Source organism: Falco cherrug, chromosome 10, assembly GCF_023634085.1.
Source record: "Falco cherrug isolate bFalChe1 chromosome 10, bFalChe1.pri, whole genome shotgun sequence".
Classification (NCBI taxonomy): Eukaryota; Metazoa; Chordata; class Aves; order Falconiformes; family Falconidae; genus Falco; species Falco cherrug.
The window spans coordinates 8,576,807-8,602,121 of record NC_073706.1 but is presented as its reverse complement, the minus strand read 5'-3'; the positions used below and the strand labels follow the sequence as shown (position 1 = coordinate 8,602,121).

At 44.3% G+C, this 25,315-nt stretch overlaps 1 protein-coding gene across 5 annotated transcripts in view; it reads left to right on the top strand.

Annotated features, from left to right (window-relative positions):
• Positions 1–25,315, top strand: part of NFATC2 (nuclear factor of activated T cells 2) — a 101,200-nt gene that overhangs the window by 38,985 nt on the left and 36,900 nt on the right. For all 5 annotated transcript variants that reach the window (XM_055722460.1, XM_055722457.1, XM_055722455.1 and 2 more), the window contains exons 6-7: positions 10,016–10,156; positions 24,922–24,977. In XM_055722460.1, coding sequence (XP_055578435.1) covers positions 10,016–10,156; positions 24,922–24,977 — 197 coding nt within the window. The remainder of the gene's footprint in view (positions 1–10,015; positions 10,157–24,921; positions 24,978–25,315) is intronic.

The following is a 25,315-nucleotide window of genomic DNA, read 5'->3' as shown; positions in this document are numbered from 1 at the left end:
TGTGGCCGGTCCTGCCTGCTGAAGGAGTGACTGCAGTCCTCTGATTTGAGCTGTGCTAGGAGAACAACTGAAATGGGGAAACATGTTTGATTTTGAGGCTCAGGCGCATCCTGGTTATTGTTTTTTCTAGATGTCAGTGCAAAGAGGTATACAACTCAGGCTGCAGCTGAAGCAGGGAAAGGCCGGGTTGCTCTGGTATTCCCCTGAGGGCCAGAAGAAAACTTGCATTTTTGATTTCTGAGGGGCAAATCCTATAAGCTTGTAAGCTGAGAAACCTGCACCTCCCACTCATTTTAATGTACTGAATCCTGAGAAAGTGAGGCCTCCGACAAGGTGCCCCCCCCCCCCCCCCCTTTCCCGTGTCACAGTCATTTCTGGAAGGGCTCCACCCACTTTGCTGGTTCGTGTGCATCCTGTGATGCTTTTTGTTGGTAAATGGTGCCTTTTTAGCGGTTTGGGGATTTCACAAATACATAATGAACAGTTTTCCTCTCCCTTTGCTGAATGACTCACCTCATTAGCAGAACCTGTCTTGCCATAAATCGTGTGAAGAAAGTCATTGAAAAGTTTCTCATGTGTGAGTTTTGTTTATGGGGATGCAGGCTTTACTTAAATAACAACTGGTTAGAAGAAGAGAGAGGAGTCAACTTTGGATGGGAAATCAAGAGAAACTGGCTAGTTGAATTATTGATGGCAGCTTTTTAAAAAACAGTAGGAATGAATAAACAAGGCAAGGCTAAGGAGAGGATGATGGATGTGTGTGATCTCCTGGCAACGTTTATGAGAAGATACCAACTGTCAGAGCATTTTAGCAACGGAGTGAGGTCTGGCACTGTGATGGGGAAGGGAGAACAGTGGGAGTAGCCACCACCTTTCTCCATAGGAAACAGTTACGATCCTTTGTGGGACCAGATGGCTGAAACAATAGTGGCCTCCACCCCAAACCTGTCCCTGCCAAAACAAAGGCCCATTTGCTAAAGGAAGCGTTCAGTAAATTGCAGCTTCTGTGGATAGGAAGGGAATTGTGGCAAAGGATCACCTGGCTTCTCCCTCAGTTTATTTTTTGAGTGGAAACGGCCCATTCCTGCCTACAATGGGGAACTACTCGGGTGGGGAGACTCCAGGTGTAACTCCTACGTCACTGTACAGCAAAACAGCATGAGTCCCGAGCAGAGAATGGATGGTCCCTGGGTCGTGCAGGGAACCCTGCGGATCACACCCCACTTGCTCAAATTCTCCCACAGGAAAAGCAAATATGAGTTAGCCAGGCATTTCTAAGACCCTTCTGCAATTGCACACTGTATTTGTGCCCATCACCAAAGAGAAGAGCGCTCAAGCAGAAATCCAGTCACAGTTTCCAGAGTAAGATCACATTTTTCTGAATTGTATGTGCACACCTGAGTTGCCTGTGCAATGACTGCTGTTTGCAATGGCTTGTTTGAGATGTGTAGGCATTTATTCTGAGATAGGTTTGCTTTGTTGAGTCTTAGGGGCATAAAAAAGCCAAGAGTGGAGATAGCAGTGTAAATGGTTTATTTTTATGTTTTTTTATCATTAAAATATGAAAATATTGGCTGCACAGCAGATAGCAAAGCTCCTACAAGAAAAGAATTATTTGTTCCCCAAGGAAAAAAAAACGTTTTGTTTTTGGAATACTGGATATACTGGCAGTTTGCAGAGACATGTTAAGGACTGTGCTTTTCTGAACTCGTGGAAGCAGCGTATAAAGTGATCTGGAGTAATAAGCCTCTTCCTTTTGCATAGTTAGCAACGTTTTTGCATTTCAGTAGTACTTCCTGATCTCAGCCCAGTTCTGGGAAGATGGTTAAAAACATCAGTTGATTCAGCCAGCATTAGTAATGCAGGCGAAATCATGCTGGAGATGGTAATCTCAGTGTCTCCCAATGTGCATATGTTGCAGAGCTCACAGTCCCGGGTAAGCTCAGGTGCCCTGCCAAGAAGGGGCACACTGTGGCTTTTCTCTTTGTGTCCCACCTCTCACCTTCACATGCTGCTGGGATTCTCTCTTTTTTTTTTGGATCCTTTGTTCACTTTTCGTTTTTTTTTTGACATGGGCACCTGGGAGCCCTTATCCTCGGGGTCTCTCCTGTCTGGTAGCTGTTAGTAATATCCCACCGGGAAAGCCTTAGTAAGTAGCAGCTCTAAGATAACTGTCCATTTCCCTACCAGTGGGGTTCCCCTGAGAGCACTGTTGCTACCAACAGAATATCTGAGCACTCTCCTCAGCAGAGGCTGATCCTGGCTGAAAACTCCCACCGGTGTCAGCAGATCATTAGCTGCAATGAAGCAAGAACTGTGAAGTATCTGCTTTTCACGGGGCGATTTTGTTCCACCTCATCTGTGTCACATTCGGCACTTGACAGGTTTTAGGAGGGGATTTCACAGGTTCAAAGCATCATCCGGAGCAAGTTCCTCCCCAGGCAGCTGTGTGGGAGGACCAAGGAGGTGGTATGTTGTTAAATGATCAGTTATGCTTAAAATCGACCTCATATCCAGACAAGCCTGCGCCTTCAGCAGCTTGCAGATTATTTCTCCTGTTGCCTGTTGATTCGTTCTGAAGCCACTGAGGAGGCAAAGGTATTTGAAAGCCCTCTGATAATTGTAGCAACAGGCCATCACTTACTTAGGGTTAAAAAGCCACTGTCTTGGAGGTGTGGTGCTGGAAAGTTGAGAAAAATCCCTTCCTCCGTGCTCAGTCCATGAAACGGCAGCAAGCACCAGAGGCACTACATGAGGTGACCCCAGGATGCACAGCCAATGGGCCCATGCAGCAGCGTGCTGCTTGGCCCCGCTCCCTGCCTGCGCACCCCTGCGCACCTCGGCGCTGTTAGTCCTACTGCAGCTGTGCATGCCCCGGTGTCCGTCCCTGCTTGTGCAGCTCCGTGCTTTAGGCACAGGCATAAGCCGGCTCGTGCAGGTGAGCTCGTGTTGGGCCAGGCAGGGCTGTCACAGGGCTGCTGTCACAGACGATGGTGAAATTGCAGGTGTGAAGAGTTACGGAGTTAACTTGTCCCTTCAAATACTGCCCTAATAATGAGAAGCCACTTGGCGCATTGCCCGTGGAGGGGTTTGCTGTTTGCTGACCTGATCATTATTTTCAAACTGTTAAGATAATTTCTGTAACATTAGTTCTATTGATTCGCTTTGATTTACTTTTCACTATGAGCTGGAACTCATTTGTCAGTGAGTGATTGGTCTCTGGAGTTTTGTTTCTAACCCTGGGCTGAAGCATCCACGGAGCAGAGAAGGAGCAGTACTGAAGGGAGGTCAGAGCTGCCACATAAGCACCTGCAAGGCAGCTTGGTTTAGTCCATGCTGTCTGCAACCAAAGACTGCTTTATGCAAGTGTCTGCGAGATGTGAGTGTAGGCTTGGCAGTACCATCCACGCTGTGTCACAGTTTTTCTTCTAATGAAACCTGGTTAAACTCTCCCGATGTGTGTCACAGTTTGTGTTTCGTATAATCCGTGTTGGCTGATACAAAGCTGTGCTCATGAATCCCTTAAAATGCAAACAGTTGCACTTGGCACGAGAGAAGTCTGAAATCTTGTTCTTATAATAAATATTCCGAGGTGGTAAAAAAACAAAACAAACAAAACTTATTGCTAAAGAACTGTGTGTCCATCTGAGGAATTTAAATAGTTTCTATTATTGACCATATTTTGTTCCACTAAATTGGGTAAAATATCTTATTTCCCTTTAATCAATTTCCCTGGAAGTTTCCTTTATTTTTCTCTCCTTCTAGTAGATTTTCCCATAATATTAGACAATCTGAGCCTATGATATGTGACACATTAATAACTACAGAGGAAAGAGCTAGTCATGTAAAAGAATGTTGTCTTGGCAAACCAGCGAGTGCTTTTTCCTCGACTGGGAGTTGTGCTGGTTGGAATACAATGGCAGGCAAGAAGAAACCCTAGTTTATTGAGATAAAAAGGCTGAAACAAATGGTCTCTTTGCACATGGGAGATACCCATGTGCAGGTTTAACCATAAACCATGATTATTATGAGAGTAGTGTGGTTTCCAGTTGAATTAAAGGCTATTTTTTGCCCCTTTCATTTCAAGACACTCACACAGTTTGCTGTAAATACAGCTGACACAAAAAATAGTGCTTTTTCTGAAGTGAATTTTTTCTCTCTCCTAAAGCACAGAAGTTAGAAGCTAATTCTGTCAACATTTGCCACGTCTAATGTGCAACCGAAATATTTCAGTCTGGAAAGTCTGAGTCAGACAGAAGGAAAATGCCTGCCCTTTTAGCAGGCTCTGCAAGCCTTGCTGCGAGGATAAACTCCTGTTTACTTTTTGTGTTTGCAATATGGCTGTTGGTAAAAGCAAGCACCCCAGCATATTACGCAGAGCATGGATTTCCGAGCATAATTTAAGCTCGGTGGATCTCCTCCACAAGGGATTAAAGGGAAGTGCTGTGCATACCCACAGAGATGATTGACAGACAAGTGAACCGAGGCCATGGTTTTCCTGTCATTAATCACACGCTGGTTTGGTGAGCTGGCTGCAGTTCATAGAAAGTATCATACTTATCTGACACTACTGCCATCAGTGCTTGTCACTCCTCCTTCGTAAGGACATCATAAATTATGTGCAGGGAAGAAGGTGGAGAAAAGCCCTCTATTTTTGGTGCTTTTTTCTTGGATGGCTCTGCACAAACTGCTGATTAAGTCTTGCTGGCAACAAACTGGAAACTGTTGTCATTCATACTGGGTTCTTCTTTTCACAGCGTTTAGATCACATTTCCAAGGTTTCCCATCTAATCACGAGGGTTGGAAATTTGCTTTATTTACTTGATCCTCACTTAAGCCATCCACTGTCCCATACTCCTACCAGGAGGTGAATCATTGCATCCCACCCATTAGAAGACTGCTGCTCTCTAGGGGACCTTGCTGATGGCCACCTGCCTGCTAAAGGTGTCTCCTGCCCTTGGTCCTTCCCTGGCTCCCATACTGCAGCTCCCCAGCCTTTGCCCCTTGTCCCGCCAGAGAGCTCAGGGCACTTCAGCCTGTGATGGATGAGATCAAAGTCTCTCAGGACATTAATGCGTTGGATAAGCGTTGGGCACAGGAGCTCTTATCCTATCAGTCCTACCACAGGCAGGCAGCTTGTGGTAAATAAACAGAGTGTGACAGCAGGAATGAAATACTTACTTTGGCTCATTAAGGTTTGCACTGAGGTGGAAGAATTAATCCCACAACAAATTATGCCTCTGCTATTGCTTCTAGGGTTTGGGTTTTTTTTAGCACCAGACTCCCAGCTCTATCTGCTCTTCTCAGATCCAACAGAAATCAGTGGTTAGAGCCAAGAGCCTTTGGTGGTTTGGAAAGACATGTCAGACGTGGTGAATCCCAGCTTGAAGGCTTCCAGCAAGCTGAGATGGGCTGGGGCTGCCCTGGGCAGGGTAAGGACAGGGTGGGTCCAAAGAGGGACCTGGACATCTGCCCTGGGGAGGCTACTGCACTGGGGGTGCAAGTTGTGACCCCACCTCTTTTAAGTAGCCACATTTTTGGTTTTACTTGGCTTGTGATGGCAATTTGAGGTAATGCTAGCTTTGCCGCAGGTGAGCCTCAATCCTGCTTCTTGTGATTGCCCAGGGTAAGATCTGTCCTGAACGCTAGCCAGCTGTGGCTAAGCTCTGGATCCAGTGCTGCAGGTGTCAGAAAGACAGCATAGAGCAGATTTGACTCCAGCAGCTATTCTTTTGACTCTATTTACACAGAGGTTTTCACGGAGGCTTCCAGCCACCCTGCAGAAGGTGGCACTGAGATGGTGCGTGGATACACGGAGGCTGTAGAGTATCTCTGCCCTGGAAGTGTCGGTCAGACCCGCACTGCCCTGCGCAGAGTTCACAAGCCCGTTCCTCCTGAGAGGCAAATCACGTTAGTGTTTTTGCTTGGCTTACATTACCCGATCCAGCCCTCATCCGTATTGCACATGCGGGAGAGAGATTGCTGAGACTGTTCCTCTCTGGAGGCTGTTAAGAGACATTTAGCGTCAGTTAAGGCTTTTCATAAAACGAGTCAGCTTTTGGGCAAGACAGGGCTGCACTTGGAAGCCCTCCAAGCTGGTGGAAGGAAACACGATGCTCAGGCAGGGCGAGAACTGCTTGTCCCTGAAGATGCGTGCGGGAGGAGTGCTGATGGGGAGAGCTGGGTGGCACGGAGCAAAAGGGGCACTCAGGTGGATCTGGGATTACCTAAGGAGCACATTAGGGAATACAACTGAGGTTGTCACTTGGAACCTGCTAGCAGCAATGGGCAACACTCTCCTGGGGGAGATTTGGAGCCACAACAGACTTATCCAGGTAATTAGTTGTCTCAAAATAATCCCTTTTTTTTTTTTTTTTTAGAAACCCAATAGCCTCTCTGCTGAAAAAGGGATGGTTATGGGTGCTGCGGGCAGGTGGAGAAGCCAGAAACACCTTTGCCCTGCCTTGGCCCACTTCCTTACAGTCAGCCTCCAGGCTTGTGCATCCCATGTGAAGCATTCAGCCTGCTGACCCAGAGGATCAGGCCTTCTAAACCTTCCCTCCACCTGCTGGCATAGGGAAGGAGATAGTGTCTCAGCCCCCGACAAGCACCCTGTGCCCGTGCAGCGGGTGCAGGCGAGCCTGGGTGGGCTGTGGGTAGCAGTGGGCCTGCCGGGTGGCACGGGCAGGGGTGGCAGCTCAGGGGCTGCTCCCCTCCCAGACTGAGCCTCGCTGGAGGTGCTGCAACGCTCTGAGACAGCAGCTCTCTTTCTCTTATGTTGCTGCATGCATTGTATTTCTTGGCACCATGTATCCATGACATCTTGATTTGCAGACAGTCAAATAAAATAGAAAAATAATGTCCCCTGTTAATAGGTTGACACACTGCTTCAGGCCAAGTGTGAGTATTTCTATAGCATTTGCTTTGCTGCCTTATGTCAGTAACTGTTGCTATTGAAAGTAAACACCCCAACTGGTTAAATCAACAGTGTTTTGTTTATTCAAAGCTCATAAACTCCAGTAGCTGTAGGTCACTTTATGAAGTGCCAACCCCTGGGGGAAGAGAAGGAATAGTGTGAAATTACTGCATGCAGTCCACCCATCATGAGCCTTAGAGGAAGGAGATTTATTGGCAATTAATATTTCTTGCAGAGCAAAAAAAAGTAACCCTACTGAGGCAGCTCCACACTGAACCTTGAGACTCATTACTGGTGGAAATGGGGAATGGGCTGAAACCTTCTTATGGGCCTGGGTAAAAAAAAATATCTTGGAAGTGAAAAGTGTTTTTTTTTAGAAAAGGGTTTGCAAACCACCAAGTGGGAGGAGAAGAGTGCAGGCGAATGGGACAGAGGAAACTTGGTGCTTGGTAGTTACCTATATTCCTCCACCTTTTCCTTTAGCATGCTATCTGCTTTAAGAAAGTCAGCTAAAACAATTCCAAATGGTGTTATTCTGCAGCACGTATAAAGCATGCACAAGTTTTGTACACCTACAAGTTTTGTACACCCAAATCTGGGTCAGGGCAGAAGCAGTTTTAGAGATGCCTGTAGCCTGCTGGTGTGTAGCCATCCCAGAACACAGCTCCGCATCAGCCTGGCTGCTACTGGCCATGGGGCTGTGGCAGCACGGAGCTGCATCGGGGAACACCTCTGCCCATCGCAGGCTTCCAGGCAGTGCTGCTGAGGCTGTCCCAGCTCGGCTGAGGATGGCAGAAGGGGTTTTGGCATTTCCTAAGAGCTGGGATGCACGTTCCCGGTGAACCGGCTGTCCTCCCCGGCTCCCTGGTAGGTCGCAGCATACACAAACACTGCGCTCTATGGAAGTTGGACAGAGGCTTGGTCTTCAGCAGTGATTTCCAGCTTGCTGAGATCCAAATGTAATTAAGATGAGTCAGACAGTTATTTCCAGGCTAAAATTTGTCCTTCCTCGTCCTGAAAAAGCCTTGAGAACCACTGGTCTGTGGGATGTCAGGTACAAAGCTCTCTATTAATACACTGAAGTCTGGAGATGTAGGTTAAATCTGGAATTTTGATGACTTGGGATGCATTAGGAGTGAAAGTTGGGGATTGAATAGGAATAAACAACATCCAAGGCAAAGCTGAAATTAATTTTCTTTTGACTGTTGTAGGAATGTTTTTGATGATTGCTATTTACTCTTAAGCCTTTGAGGTTACAGATCTGTGTTTGTGATAAATCCAATTATGAATTCATCAAAATTTTGAGAATTTAGGGAAAGGAATTAATCATACAGCCATGTGAAAGAAATTAGCAGCTTCTGTGAAAATAATCTGAATGTATATTCTTAATTGGCAGTATCTTAGCCCAGCTGTTTTTATATATTTGAAGGGAACAATGAGTCATAAGGTTGTTTTAAATAGATTTCCAAAAATGCCTCTCAAATGGCACAGTAAAGTTACAAATACTGAATTATCTGTATTTTTAACAAGAGAAAAAACTCTGTCATGACTGGCAGAAAGGGTTCAGCTGAGCTTGTCCTTGTTAGAAAAGTTGCTCCCCATTTCTACAGACACCTGTCTGAAAGGTTTAATGCTTGTATTTTCCCACCAAATATTCTTCATGTGCTGAGGGGATTCGTACAGCTCTCACCGTGGCCAAGAGCTGGTGGGTTTTTGGCTTTCTAAAGGTTGCACAGCGGTAAAACGGTGCTGGGACCAGGTCACAGAAAGCACAGCCTTGCCTGTGTGTGAGTGGAGGGCCGGGACTGAACATATAGGATAATAATTCCTTATTTTTGGCTCGGCAGCCAATGGTGTTTGGTGAAGGGAAGACACAAGTGCTCAGGGTCTCTTGGGAGCAGGCTGTTTGTCAAAGAAAGTTAAAATCCAGCCAAGGCAGCTGTTAAGTAGATGAGCGGCATCCTCTAGAGGCCTTTCCAGTTGGGGTGGATGAATCTGGAGGAGTTTGAGTGCAGGTCATGAACTCGCAGTTCACCAGACCCAAACTGCTGCCCACCTGGTCTGGTCACAGGGAAGCTCATGATATCTTCCAGCTGTCTGCGTTACAGAGAACAGTTCTCACATCTTCACTTTCTTCGGCTCCTGACGCTTGTTAGCAAACAGTTGGAATGGGCTTGTAGGGATGGTGACTGGGATTCTCCGAAGCTTTTCTGACCATGCAAATGGCTGTTTTAATGGGATGAGAAGAAAGTAGGTTGAGAGATGGTGCTATCTGGTTTTCTGGCTGGGGAAAGAGAGAATAACTTGCCAAAGTCATGCTCCAAGTTTGTGGCCAAGAACAGTAAAGACCTTAGAAATCCTTGATCACGTACATGTCTCTCTGGATTCTGCCCTACCTTTTCTTTCCTTGCCTTTTATAATCAAACTCAGCCTGCAACACGGGGCCCTGCTCCTCAGACGTTCAGGCCTCTGCAAAACATGTTTGCAAAGAGCCCAGGCTGCAGTAGTCCATTCCTGCTCGCAAATGTGGCTTTGTGATTGCCCCTCTTGTGTGCACAAGGCTCAGTGCCTGCACATGGAGATGGTGCTTTTGTTGCCAAACGTTCTGTTCCAGGCCCAGCCTAGTCCCTGTTCTGTAGGAGGCAGTGGGCTTTTGTAGCTGATGTTGGTTTTGTCTTTTTTTTTTTATTATTTTTTTTCCCCTGAAGGAATTCAGTGTTATTCAGTGGAATCCTCTCTGCAGGTGGAATTTTTGGGCTCCAGGGTGGTAGTGTGCCTGCACTTGAAAATTTGGCCATTTATTTGGAAAAAGGCATGGGCAAGTTCCAGCTCATTCATCCAAGCTGTCCTTTCTCAAGGACAAGGAGTAAGGCCAGCACAGCTGAAACGCTGCAGCCAGCTCCTGAATGTTTCCAAATAAAATGCCTTGAGTAAGTTTATTTTTCCCTCTCAAACCTAAATTTAGCACCCTGGAGAAGCTGCTTTGGCAGTCAACGGATGGTAACGATGACAAGATCGATCTGTGGACAGTTCTGGGAAGATTTGGAAAGTCCTGGTAAAATGGAGTTGGTTTCATTCATGTCTGCAATTTGTCCACAGCCCAAAGGTCTGCTCATGAACTTCCAATGGTTGAAAGACAAGACATTGATAGCTGCCTCGTTTATGGAGGACAACAGATGATCCTGACAGGGCAGAATTTCACAGCAGAGTCCAAGGTGGTGTTCACAGAAAAAACATCAGGTAAGGCATTTTTTTTCTAACTTTCCCTGATAGGATAAGACAGATCTGTAGTGCTGTTGTGTCTCGTCTCATCCTAAGATTTGTGCTCGTGAGTAACTCTACTCGACTGAGTAATCCCATTCAAGTTCATGTAAGTAAAACCAAATCACTTGATTAACCATGTGAGTAAAATTAGACTCGGGTACAAATATTTGTGTTATTGATTCACAAAAATACAGACACTGGGAATCAGGAACAGGATGTGTTGTCAAAGAAACAGGATCACCATTACATGTTCCTCTGTGCTTGTTTGATCTCATGTTCAGTGAACGCTATTGTAGAAATCATAATGGAAATGAAGATTTTATTGAACTACGGGCAAAGACTGTGTTGTCTCCGCTTTAGAAGTCTGTGGGGGAAAATGTATACGGTGTGTATTTTTTATATCAAAGTAAAATTATTTTTATACACATACTGAAATACAGGAATACATCACTTGATCTTCCGTATTTTTTCAGGTCTTTTTATATAGGCTGAGAGTGTAGCAAACCAAATCAGATTCAATTCAAAGAGAAAAGCCCCGTTACAGCCCAGTGCTACCTTTTTTCCATTAGAACTGCTTCTTTTAAAAGTTTTTTCTGACAAAGTTTTCAGGTGATTTTGCTAGCTCTTGAGCAACGATGAAGGGGGAATGGGTGGCAGATAGTAGATTCTCTCTCTCTTCGTCTTGTCTGCTCACTTGCTCTACTTGCACAGAGCTAGTACAAGACGGTCCCAAGTCCTGACTATTATTGGATGAATATAAATAAATAACAGGAAGAAAGAAGGTTACTGAGAGTTATTTAGATGCCTAGCATCACCTTTACTGACTTTCCTGAGCTTTCTGTGTTGTGTTTTCATAATGGCATGCTATAATAAACATCACTTGATTTCTAACTCAAAGAATACCTGACTGCAGAAAATATGCTTGTGATCTAACCGTTAGGGTGGGCAGCAGAAATCCAGGTTTTCTTGTTTACAGGAGGAAATGAAAAAAAAATGCATTCTGCTGTAGTTACCTGTTTCTTCAGAGCTGAATTGTTTCTTTCCTACTATCATATGCATGCAGGCATTTCATCTCACTTCACTAAACAGTATGTGTATTTTATTGGATTTTCTAAAGCTTTTGCAAAGGGACATTTGTTTCTTTGTAAATTGTCTGGACTTGTTTAACTTACCCTTCATTAGGCTTGATTTTTGCATTCGAAATACTGTGCTCTGGAAGGATCATAATGTTGTCTGGGGATCAAAAAAAGCACTTTGCAAATATGAAGGGCCAGACTCTGCCATCCTTTACTCCTGTTGATTTCAATAAGACAAAGGACTCGCTCTGCAGTACGAAAATGCGTCAGCCTGTTTTATGTAAACTTTGTGTTCCCTTTGTGCTGTTAAGAAAACACATTGCTCCTAAGTTTTCTGTTGATAAACTAGGGTAGAGGCAGCTTAAGCCATATATCCAGTGACTTGCAAGGGATTTAAGAAATTACATTGCCCAAGTGAACAGTGTGTGCATGGTTTATGGGGCAATGTCTTTGGCAAAGAGTAAGAATAGAGCCAAAAATTAATGTATGTGGGCATCAGCTGGTGATGGAGGGGGGAGAGAGCATGCTGTGCATCCCAATTTCTTCCCACACCACCAGCAAGCCATGCTATTTTACAGCAAGAATGAAAGGCTCTGGGCCTCTGAACTGCGAATGTTCAGATGAGCCTGTGCAGTCCGAGCAATTTTCTTGGCACCCTGTATTTCCTTTTAAGCCCATGTATTAATTCCTTCCCACTGTGCTGCCACTGTTCCGTCGATGTCAGCGAATCGTGAAGGTGCATGGGAACATGCTTGGCAGCCCACAATGGTACCTGTCCCAAGAATGTTTTGCAGTAACTAAAGGAGATGATACACTAAAAGGAGGTAGCTCTTAATGCCATTTCGAGGAAACATCCAAAATGCCCTGCCCCTGTTTCCATATAAGAGCAGAGAAGGCTCTGGCTGGAATAGATGTTAGAAAGTAAAAAGAACAACAACATTTTCCACACTAAATCTAAAGCTTTTCTTCACTGCTGGGAAAACTGCATGGGTTTTTTTCTTCTTTTTTTTACCTCCTGGTAGCGGAGAGGCATTACTTATCCCAGCGGCAGTGCCCAGTCTGGAGCAGGGATTTGCATGCTGGTGTTCCATATCCTGCCTCCTCCGCCGCCCCTCAGCCTCTGCAGGCAGTCTCAGTCTGCTGGACTTTGAATAAATGTTTGGCAGAAGGGGATTTTAGAGGATGGGAGGCCCAGAATCAGATGGGAGGTCTGAATTGGAAGCCTGTGTAGTTTGCAGTGGGTTATCTGGAGGTCTCTGCTCCGTGCTGAAGGCGAGCTAGTTCTCTCTGTACCTATGCGGTGTTTTATGATACAGTGATGCCTCTTACAGATATGCCCTGAAGTGCTTTTAAGTGAAGATTGCTTTCTTTGATAGGTATATCCTAAGGTGAGGAAGGTTAAGAAGCTGAGCTAGATATGCAGATCACGCAGAGGCTGATCAGACTCTGGCCGATGAATCTGGCAGCAGATTGAGAATTAAGCTTTTGTGCTTGGGTTGTCAGATGTTAACGAGTGTCTCACCTTGTCTGAAAATTGGGATCTTATGCACCTGTGACTTTCATTTTCCCTCATTATACACTGTAGACAGTTTTAATTATTACTACCATGGCTGTGTTTAGTTGTCATTGTATTAGGCTGCATGAACACAGAACAAAAAGGCCCGGTTCTGCAGCCCGATTTATTAATTAGAAATGTCACTGGGTGGAAGGAGGAGGTGGATCCTGCACTTGCCTCGGGGAGCTCACTCGCTGCAGATCTGATCTGCACAGCACCTTGCAAAAAGCACTGATAAGCTGCTCTGAAGCAAGGTAAGCCACAATAAACATCCCAGTGGGTGGATAGCACATCGCTGGCATGACCCCGTTGTTGTTGCGCCCTCTTCCACAGCATGATGCTGCCCTGGCAAGCCTGTGAAAGAATCGCACCTTTGTGAAGGCAGGAAGATGCACTCAGCTCACAGGAGAAACATGGTTTTCTTTGAGTTTCATTTTGACAGCTCACAAGCCTTGTCTGGGATAGCAAGTGGTACTTGGATTTCCCACTTTTGTCACCAGTTTTGCCTCTAGTTGCCATCTAGTGATGACAAGGGTGAGAGCAGTAGTGTAGATAACCATCTAATAGCTTTTGGCATGCTGTACTCCATAGAGCTCCTTGACTTGGCTTGTTTTGTCCAGTGTTTAAGATGAGAGTAGCAAGACTGTTTTTTTCCCCCCAAATCTTTGTGCAGGTATCTTTGTACAGTGAGATATTCTCCTGTCAATTGTTTCATAGACTCCAAAGCCTGGGTGCACCTTGACTCTGGGGTCTGGATCAGTGTCTGCAATGAAGCAAGTGCTGAGAAGGTGGCAGTCAGCGTGCCTTACCAAACTGAAGAAACTGCTGTTGGGGCTCACAATTGTAAATTAGGTTTTATCCCTCAGGCAGACACCCAAAACCTATTTCAGTTTCCTCTGGATCTTGTAGGCGATTCTTCACTCACTACTAGCAAAGCAGAGAAATGTAGAACTGTTCATATTGGTGACCAAAATGCAACACACTTCTAAGAACAATAATGAACGGTTTTTATTTCCCTGTTGCACAGCACTACAGATATGTATATTTTCCCCTTGAAATACCCGGAAAATAAAGGATATTTCCCACATTATGCTAGGATGTCATTATGAAAATAACTGCCTTGTGTTACATGAACTACAGACTGTGGCAGTGAGCTGGCCGATGAGAGGTCTGTCAAAGTCTCTCATTTTAGGCTTGCGACAGGAAATGGCAGCAGGAAGCGAACTCAGGGGGCTGGAGCTCCGTGCTCTGGGTGTGAGCGAGGGGATAAAGTAATTTGAAATGCTGATGCATACATAGCATTCATTTTCTTAATGATAAGGTTTACCAACGTGTGAGCATTACAGTTTTGAGTACTTTTTAAGGTTATCTCTTCCGGATGAAAGATTGTAATCTGTAGCTGCTGTAAGCCAGGGGAATTCAGAAGTCGGTACAGTCAGTCCGGCACACAAAAGCAGAGTTTGGCTGAAGGAGTTTTAAGATCTGAACTTAAAGGCACATAACTGAGCCCAGCTAAATCAAAATAGGTCAGGGGAAGCAACTAGATCAGATTGCACAGTTGAAATGTTTGAAGTGCGTGTATTCTTTTAATTTTGATCTGGCAGAGAGAGCTTAAAAGGCAGTCTTATGGCTATCATGGATTTGGAATATGCTAAAGGTCAAGGGTGTCAGTGTTTGCTTGGGGCCCAGATCTTACGATGCAGTTAAAAAAAGAAAAGGTTTGGAATTCCCCCTTTTATTTGTTTTAATTGTCATGTAATAATTTGCAAGTCAGATGTTGTTGGTTGCATTGTGTTTACTCCCATTTGTGTACTGGTTACTGCTGCTCTGCTGTGAGTGATAGAGGAGTTTCATGTTTCTTTAGGAGAAAAGTGCAAACGGACCGTGCTTTCTCCTGCCAAACTCTTATGGTGGCCACATGGACACCATGAATCATCGCTAGGACAATGTGGGTGGTGGAGGAACAACCCAAACAGAAAGCGTACATTTTTGGAGTAGATCCACCATAAATCTTTCAATTTGGCCATGCAGTGTAAAGAGAAGAGGTGGTGCTCTCTGTGCCCTTTGAACCGATGCAGCTGTCAAGGCCCCTGAAGCAAGGATACTCAAAGTCCATTTGACAAAAATAAATCTTTCCAGCTCTAGATTCAAGTAGTGGAGTTCTAGTTTCTTTTTCCCTTGAGTTTCTGCATGTCTGTCATCTTGGTGATCTTTTTGTGACAGTGGTTTCTTAGGACGCCAGTAACTAGAGCAGGTGGGCTCGAACATACTTGGATGACTATTGGTTTCAGGAGAGCTCACCACAGGGCAGGATCAGATCGGGACCATTGTGTTCAGTGTGTCAGTGGCGAGTTGAGGCTTTCGTCTGCATGGTGCCCAAAATGCCATGTCTGAATGGAGGCACTTGCCTCTGTACCCTAGAAATGAACCACAGAGCTTGTGCCACTGACAGGATACCAAGACCCACAAGTCTTTCTTCTTTCCTCCCTCTTGTTCCATCTTGTACCTCCTCTGGCTCCATCCTGCACCCCCTTTGGCATACCTGGCAGCTTTACTAAAACATCTGAAATATGATTCACAGAGTTTGTTGCTTCAGGTACCGCAGTAGCATTCATGCCTTCATGCACGGCAGGAGCAGTATCACTCTGCTTGGGATGTGCACCAAGTGTCCAGCCTGTGCCCATCCTCTTTGAGGTTGGTGGCTCTCTGCTTCTCGGATGTATATGTATGTGCTGCTGTCTGTCAGGGATCACTGTGGGAGATGGGCTTTCATTGTGCATCCAGCTGTGCTAACTGCAGTGGCTTGTGTGCTCAGAAGCACCCATGGCCACGTGTACCTGTTTTATCCCAATATCTTTGTTTACATCTTATGCAATGGCAAGCCTATCACTGGAATAACAATAATGTTAATAACTAGTCTGATGATAGCTGTACTGCTTTACAGAGTCTCCCTGATTTCTAGCCCTTCTCTACATTTCTTATTTAACTCTGGGCAAATAATTTCTTTGAAACATATTACTTTCACTTTTGGAAGCAAACAAGCAGGCTCTAGAGTCAATTCTGCTTTCAAACTTGCACTTTTCAGTATCCCACTGCATCACAAACTAGCAAATAAGCACAGCAGTGTTTTCTGGTTTTGGAATTTCCACTTTCTAGAAAAAATTGTGTTTTATAAAGCACAGTAAGTTGGACCCAGTGATGTTATCAGTCTTCCTGTACCTCCCCCTGCCAAAGTTAAAAAGAAATCACAGCTCCCTAGAAAGGTTTTATATTCACAACCTATAGCTGGCAATAATGATGATTTGTTAATTATACATTTAGAGTTAAAAGGCACAATAGATTTAAAAAATATGGAAAATTAAGAATTTATAGTTTCTTACATCACTCCCTCTGGCCTGCAGCTGCATCAAGAACTCAATACTTCTGGGTGTTTGGGCATGGGACCCGCTTATGAAAAGTAGCCAAAGAGTTCAGTGAAATGGGGTAAATTCTTTGTTACTGGGGTGTGGGAGTCCTCAGCAATCAGTTCTGGAGCAATGAATATACGCTGCCAGGTGACAATGGGAAGAGTGGGGCAGCCTAGACAAGCAAGAAGTTAAAAGGAGTGATGTTTTACTTTGAGCTGAAGCTCCTGGTGGGGCTGAGTCCACAGTAAGTGTTGCCCCAGACCCATGAATCCCAAGGCATGTTCTGGCTGACATTTTATGATAAGTAAAGCCACTATTGCAAGTGCCTCTTCTATACAGTAGATGCCTTTTACAGCCCATATGTGTTGTAATTGTGTAAGTTGATATATATCTGCTCAAAATTGGCCAAATGACTTGAAACAATCTTCTGGCCAGGACAATTCACTATAGAAAACTATAATGGAACAGCATTATGGCAGGTACAATGTGACTAGAAGGTGGCTTGTGTATTGGTTTTGATGATAGTGAGGAGCCAGGACTGAGTATCATGGTCCTCTGCGAGAGATGTGACGGGAAATTGTAAGACTGTCTACAGCAATATTCCCCTTCTGTATTGTGTCAAGTCTGAAATTTCTAACTGTGCCCCAAACAGGGAACTAAATGCTTGTTTGTGGTCTGACAGTTTCATGAATGATCAAAAAACTCCTGGGGAATGCAGAAAACAGCGAAATATTTTCAACAATTATCTCTTTGAACTTAGTGATGGAAAATTAATGATGCAATTTTCTCAGGCAAATTTAAGATAAAAAAGATACCAAATTTTTTTTTTTGCAAAGCTGTCAGTTTTTTCCTGGATCCATTCGAAAGGGATGTTTGCTATTTGACCTCAGTAAACAACTTCAAATATTTAATGCAAGCTCCAAGCCCCAGTTCTCTCACTGAATTTCTAAATCAGTGAACTGAAATAGAGGGTTTAAGTTAGGGAGAATGGAGAAGAACGGGATGTGTCTTAGAACTAGGATCATAACTTAGTCACAGATGCAATCCACTGCTGAACATGCATTACAACATAGGTTTTTAAGACATCTTAACCTGAGACAAAAGCCCAGTATCTGGGGAAAAGAACCCAAACTATAATTTCGTTTTTTTTAAAGGGAAAGGCTAAGGAAAAAGCACAAATATCTGGGAATAGTTACAGGGTTAGCAAAACTGAGAATGCTACTGTAGTCTTAAGTGATTCAATTTATTTGCAGCATGTGAGGTTCTACAGAGAGTATATAAAATAAATTTGCTATCTTGCTATTTTCTTGATACTTTAGAAAAAGCATTTTCTCTGCTCCATGCGGTCTGTGGCTGAAGTTCTGCATTTGAAGCTGGATGCATATCTTCTCCACTAAAACTGCAGAGCGATGGGATGAACCAGGGGAATAAATTAATCTGTTGGAGGCCCACCTGATTTTTGCATTAGCTAAAGGTGATCACCTTCCAGGTTAATCTCCCCTGCTCATGCCTTGCAGTGCACCAAAGTAAGGTGGCAGCAAAGTGGAGCACAGGGCCTGCTTGGTAGTTCTCTCTGCAAAAAGATGTCAGAACTGGGGAGGATCAGGGAGGTTTTGTTCTCTTTGAGTTCTGTTTTGTTTGTTCTTTCTAAGCAAAAGAGGAAGACGTCTCAGCAAATCCTACAATTTGTGAACTCTGAAGAGTAACAAGTATTAATCAGGAGGATTAGAGTTTGCATTTTCTGTTGTGCAAATTAGAAAGCTCAGGGTAAATGGGACACCTTCTGCTTTTCCTTGCTATGATAGCTGCTGAAAGCTGAGCAAATCTTTCTGCACACAGGTTTTGCCCCCTGGCTGGAATGTGCTGCCTAGCCCAGGTGTTCTTGTAATCCCAAGGGGCAATTGTCAGATGTTAAACTGGGGATCCCAGAAAAACACTGCAAAACAGGAAAAAATCTAAGGATCACACACACAAAAATGCAGAAGAGTGTGGCTGCAGAAACGGAGTTGCCATAGCTGTTAGAGACTCAGCGAGACAGGGTGGAATCCAGTGTTTTGGAAGGTTTCCCCGTATGACACAAGATTTTGGAATTTTACAGCTGGTAAATCCTTATTAACACAGGCAGCCACTACTGGCCTGCATTCCCTGGCTCGCTGTTTACTATGGGGGCGCCTAGTGGAAGTATGCCTGGTCCTGATTATTCAGCTTTGAATCTTAATTGTTTAAAAAGAATATTAAAAATAATAATAATTATTGGAATAAACAAAAGGCAAAGAGACAAGCTCCCATCACCTGTTGACAGAAAATTGATCATGTAGAAAGCTGGCATGGGGAGTGGAATTCCCTATTCTCCCACTTAGTCATCGCATCCTGGTGTGACTCATTTTATTACATGGAGGTTCCCAGTGGTTTTATTTTGAGAGAAGTTTTTGTTTAATAATTTACACACACACACACACACACAGACACACAAACACACATATAATCTTAAAAAACCAACAAATCTATTTTGATGAACTGGCATAAGGAATCATTTGGCAGAGCTCTGGAATGACAGACTGCCCCTGCTGCTTCACTACTCAACTACTGTATGTTTATTATTTTAGTGTGAATTGAATTTCTCAACAATAGATGGGGAGAAATCTTTTCTAGACTTGTTCTCACTGTGCAAAATGTCAGATTTGGGGCTGGGCAGGATGGCGGATGACTAATCCATTGGCCTTTTACCTCCCAGACCTTGACTTGTATCTTTGGCCTTGGTGACTCAAACTTATGTCCTCAGTGAAATGAAGGCACTGGTCTCAACTCATCATAAACAGAGCTTCGTTAACTGCAGTGGCAAGCCTTGCTTCAGAAAGAAAAAGAAATCCATGGAGATCAAACTTAGTGAAAAATCCAATAGCTCTACTTTTCAGAGTTTTAAATTCATTCACGCTGTGTTTGCTTTAAAGTTTGAAAACTATTCTGAAGTAAAAGCTTAGAAGGCGACTACTGCTTGAGACCAGATGCTGGGCAACGTTGCACTGACATGAAGCAGAATAACTTCCCAGCTGAAATCAGAATTCATCCCTGAAAAGAGCAGCAGAGACTTTGTGTGAGCATTTCCCTACCCGTAAGGTTTCTGCATCCCAGCAGTGGTGTCTGTTCTGCTGGAAAGCATTTGTTGTTTACTTTGTTCTTGGGATGATTCTAAACAACTTTGGCCATTTTCCAGAGATGCCTGTCATCTACTGATAAAAGCTGACAGAGGTAATTGTTGTGCTTTTTTGGAAAACCTTCCAAGAAACACAGTGAATAAGGAGAATTCGTTGCAAGCCTAAAGCGAACTCTGCAGAAATGTGAGTTGGAGCAGCTGTCCCACTAGCTAGCAGGCTCGGTTTCTTTGAGGAACTAGCATGGTTTGCTGCCTGGGAAAAAGGTAACAGGTTGTTCGTTAAGTAATTTGTGTAATGCTTGACTGAAAAAGCAATGTACATTTTCAAGCATAAAATCACATGCAGGCACAGAATCACATACAGAATCGGCACAATAGTATACTTAGTCTTCAGCTGGAGAGGACTGCAAAGAAAATTTCCTGAACCTCTCAGTCCATCAGTCATGCTTGTTCAAATAAAGTAGTAAGTTTGTTTCTCTGCTAGTTACTGACCCCAAAGTCATGAGTAAGGGATCGTGAATAATGTGTAAAGGCTGTAACTGGTTCAGAAAACCTTTAATTGGCTAATTAAAAAAAGCCCTATAAGGGGCTGCAGAGAATCACCCAAAATGTTCCTAATGCAGGCTGACGTTTTGATTTTCCCCAAAGTTTGAAGCAAGACTTTTGGTATGATCACAGTTTGAGTTAGAGAGGGTAGAATTACTTTCTTCCAACAACTCATTCATTCCTCCAAAGAGTGCTGACACAATCAGATCTCTCATCAGGGTTTAATGCTAAGTCTCATAGCCCTGAAGCAGCACAAAAATCTGTTTTCTGAACATTTCACTGACCTGTGGTGTTAAAAACTTGCCAACTAAGACAAACCATTAAATGAGCAGGGAACCACAACAGTAAAAATATTGCATGAGGCAGCCATGGCCGGTAAGACCTCAGGGTCTAAATCCAAAAATATTTTATCATCTTTAGTGGAACTACTGCTCTTTTCGGAGGCATAGATTGAATTCCCCATAGTGGAGGTAGAGTTCGAGACACACCACACACGCGGATCTGGCACCAGGTTCCTGTGTGATCTACACATGTACTGGGACATCCTTGCTGTGCTCTGGGTGGCGTGCACAGCTGTCAGGACAGCCCAGTGCTGAATGCCACTTACAGAGTGCACGTTCTCTGTGTCTGTGTGCTCACACTCTTACAGTACTTAGCAAAACCGATACTGTTGCTCTTTTGTAGTTTCTTACCTCTCCACTGTCAAAGCAGGTTTAATTATATGCGATAATCAGCTATCTGTACTTGTAGACTTTAAGTTATTAGTCAAGATGGGGCTTAATCTTCTCAGTTTGTCATCAGGGAGGGGACCAGTCATTTGTCCCGTTTGTGGCATGGCAGACTTACAGGGTAATTAAGGACAGAAGGGACCTCGGGAGGCTGTTGAACACAGCTTCCTGCTCAAAGCAGAATGCATCTGTAATGTTTAGGCACCGTCTGGGTTGCAACACTGGCACTGGAGAATACTTCAGCATACCCAGGTCGTGACACGTGTTTTGTACTGGGGGCTGTGCTCTGCCGTCATATCAGCTTTATGATTTTTAGCACATCCTTACAACAAAAATCCCATTTTTGCTGATGACTTTCTTCAAACATCCACTTTAATTTCCTCCTAAAAAAATTTCTCATTTATGCACATTCTAAAGATGATGTGTTGACAGTTTGGTCAAGTTTTCTCTGTTCAAAATTTCCTTGAATTGTCCTACAGATGGGCCTTAGACTTCTCAGTTTATTCCTCCTGCTCTCCATTAACTCTCTGAGTGTGCACAATCAAAAGATTTCTTTTCATTACCAGCAAAAAGGATAGCTTAAAGTAGAGAGAGGTTTCTGAATGCAGTTGTATTTTTCATTTTATTCATAGCCTCTGTCATCCTTCTGCCAAAAGCTCACCGTAATGTGCGTATCCAGAGGGGTTAAAGGAAAAGCAAATATTGATTGTCTCAAGCTAAAGTGAAGCAGTGAGACAGATGGAGTCACATCATGATATTTAAGCAGAAAGGTCAGGGAGTGAGCCGCAGAGTGGTTATATTCAACAGGGCATCGGTGCTTAAAGAACAGGGATTGCTGCTGCTGACAGATCTGTTAGAAACCTGTTTAGCTGCTATGAGCATGAATATATCCAAACAGGAGCATCTATTATCATTAGCATGATAACCCCAGATGAATTTATTTCTTGTTTGGTTGGGCTTCTTCTCGTCCTTACTCTTAATCCCCACAGACTTTGGATTCAGCCTAAACATCATTTGATTTTTATGGTTGGCTTCATTAGCTTTTAGTGCAGTTTCAGTGGCTTGGTTACTAAATCAAATCCGCTGTGATTGTGGTTGCATGTGCTTCACAGGCCTCTTGAATGCAGCAAATGACTCGGAGGCCCGTTTCTCCTTTATTTTATGCATTTTGGACCAACAAACCCTTTTAATTTCTACCTTCTTTGTGAAGTTAGTGCTGTTGTATCTGCACAGACTGTTTGAATTTAGCAGTACAGAAAGAAAGATGAAAACATTCTGCCTGGAGGAAAACCAATGTCAACTATTCCTGCTTGGCTGTCCTTGTTGTCAGGACATCTTCATATTGCATTGCTTAGACAGTTCCCAATGTGTGTCTCTGTTGGAGCTCTTATTTTATGACATATTTTGTTGTTTCCTTTTTCCCTCCTCTTTTCCTCAGAGAACTGTAAAAATTTACCTTTTGAGGGTTTTTTGAGGGGTGTGGAGAGGTTCCTTAATGCATGCTATGATGGTTTCTTTTCACAAAGATCACCTGGAAGAGGAATCCCCTCATGAAGTATTTGCTGCCTTGTTGTCACACAACACATTTAGTATTTCCTGGATTAAACCCCCAGTATTTGCTGGCTTCCCGCTTCCCTGCGACATTTACTATCTCAACAAGGGTGGAGAGTTAGCTGTGTTAACAGTGCTATAGATCTAACCTGCAACAGCCCAGAGCAGCGGCCGAAGTGAATGCTTATTGTTAAATAATGAAGTATTTTCCATTCCTTTGCACTGTGGCCCGTTGGGCTGTGAGGGCCGAGCAGCGAAGGGGGCGAGAGCCTTGCCGGCTCTAGTTACAGAGCTTGCTTAGGCCACCTCTGCTCCAGCAGCCCGTCACTAATCCACGTGTTCCTGTAGAAAAGACAACTGACTCACTGTGGGGAACTTGAAACACTTAAAAAAAACACCCCCAAAACCCCCCCGAAAAAACCCCAATCCAACAACAACAAAAACAAAACCAAAAAACAAACAAACAAAAAAACCACCCCAAAACAAACAAACAAACAAAAAAAAAAAACAAAAACAAAAAAAACAAAGAGGGAAAAAGTCAGAGTTATGTGGCATTTTCTCCTTGCACCAGAACGCTGCGGCAGTAGCTGTGTGAGGTGCTGGAGGCCTGGGCGCTCTCTCCCCTCTCACCGCTGTGAGACTTTTCCTCACAGGTAACCGATGGCCGAACTTCCAGCTGCTCCTCAGTTGCCTCCGCTTTCCCAGCGGGAAGGATGGGGGATGAGGAGGCCCAGCCAGCGCTGTGCCCTGCTCCTGCCCCACCACAAGCTGCACACCCTGCCCAAACACCCTGGGGAGCCGGCCCATCCTCAGTGGCCTCAGGGAAACCCCCTCTTCTCCCTTGTCAGTGTTTAGGGCCTGAAGTGGCAGAGGTGCCTCAGGTGCTGGGGCAGGCAGGGGGGACCCCTGGGCTGAAGGGCCGCGGTGCTGGGGCAGGCAGGGCCTCGGGGGGCTGGGGTCCCTCAGCCAGGGGCTGCCCGGAGAGCCCAGCACATCTGTCAGCTCATCCTCTGCGCCCAGCAGAGAACAAAGAGGAAAACAACAGAAAAAATGCAAAATGCATTTAAAACTACTCTTTCATTTCCCTTTTCGCCAGAAGCAGAAGTACTTAAATAACAAGAGGACAAAAGCAGCTCTTGCAGAATTTCCAAGAATTGGGAAAAAGAAACAGTCCTGTGAGAAGGGCTGGTTTTAGGAGCCTTCCACCCCTGTTGGGCCAGACCCAGGCGTGCAGCCTGGGGAACCCCCGCCGGAGCGCCCCGGCGCTGCCTCCCCCCCAAAGCAAACACCAGCCTAGCGGCTGCAGGATTTTCAGTCACGTCGATTTGTTTGGATACGTGTCCCCTATTCATTTTAAAATCAAAATCAAGCTTTCGGAAAGGTATGAGGCAATTTTTTTCCCCCCATCAGTATTTTTCTTCTGCAAATTGCTTGGCTAAAAGGCTCAGCAGAATAGAAGAATCAAAGGGATAGAGATTAAAATCTAACAAAAAAAAAAAACAAAACCAAAACCAACAAACCAGTAATAAGGAAGGCATTGCTAAAAGATGTTTCTGGGAAGTGTGGGTGACAGTAGATTAAAGAAACATTTGTAGCCAGATGAAGCACCCAGCCGGTGTACAAATGTCCTGTCACTACCAATGGACTCTTATAACACCGGGGTTACTTTGGTGGTATTCCATACAAGGGGATCAAATTTTATTTTCCTCTATAAATACAATTTTGTGTAACTCAGAACGGAGGCGAGCTGCATGGATGTAATTAAGAGCAGAAACGCTTCCAGTGGTTCAGAGGCAGAGGCTGTTGCACGTGCAATGAGGTGCTTTTACACCGAGTACGGTGACTATTTAGTGCTTTACAGTGACTTTGTGACTGCTGGTGGCACTCTGTCACAGCCCACAGTGGTGCTGGTGCTGAGGTGTGGATCTGCTGTCTGAGAGGTTGGGCTTGTTCCTAGATTGGAGGAGATGTATTGCTAAATATCACGTGCTGAGGTTTCATATTGCACGTATTAAGAAACAAGTATAAATAGTGAGAGGGCATGCGTAACAGAAATTGTGCATTCTATATACCTGGTTTCCCAATTATGTTAAGAATCTGTCCCTGTTGAACTACTTCTAGAAAAACCTACGCGCCTGTGAGAATTCAGAGCATCTGCCAGTTTCGCTGTGCAGCACCTCTAAGTATCCGCCCCAAAGTGGCTCAGTTTGCTTGCTTCCATCTCCGTGCACCCCATACGAGATCTGATTTTTAGCTAGTCCTTTCACCACCTCCTCGCCCATTCCACCACTTAACCACACTGGTGGGGAGCCATGTGGTCTTAGCTTAAAATAGCGGAAAGTTTGCTGAGCTGCTGACCAAATGTGACCGTTGACAAGTTCTCTGACCTTCTGATGCTCTCCGTCAGTCAAGCTGACTGAAATCAAGTCTGTTAAAAAAGCAGATGTTGCACCTGTGCTAAATATTTCATTCCTCAGTTTGGCTAATTTCTACATTAACGTTTAATTTTAATATGTATGTAAGCTTTTTCCTGGCGAGAGAAGTGTTCAGTGATGTGTTCGAATTAAATTCTGTTGTTTTGGTTAGGACTGGGAAGGTGCTTAAAATTAAGTCCGTTTTGAGAGCTTTGCTAACTTGATGCTCTTAATTTGTCTCCTTTTTTTGAGTCAAGCTTTATGATTTAAAAAAAAATACGGTGAGGTTAATGTTGTGATATTCTTCTAGATGGGCAGCAGATCTGGGAAATGGAGGCAACAGTGGACAAAGATAAAAGCCAGCCTGTAAGTATGCAAAACATTGGATGTCCTCTCCTTGAGCTTCTCAGACAGCAAGTTGTATTCAAGGGGTAGTTTTCAAAGAGCGTCTCAAAAGTAGAAAGAGCAGCTATCTTACTGCTGTGATGAACAAATGTCAAATGCTTCAGCAGTAAATGTGTTGCAAAAAGAAACTATTCATTTAGCAGTAACCCACAGCAAATTGAATAACTGCTAGATTTTCTGTTCTTGCAGAAGACTATTGTATCAGCCCAGTCCTCTGCAGGATGCTGGCTGTCCTGACTTCCTTTCGCCTGTATGGAAGTCTTGGGTGCTCTGTGCTTTGCAGGGCAGGATTTGTACTA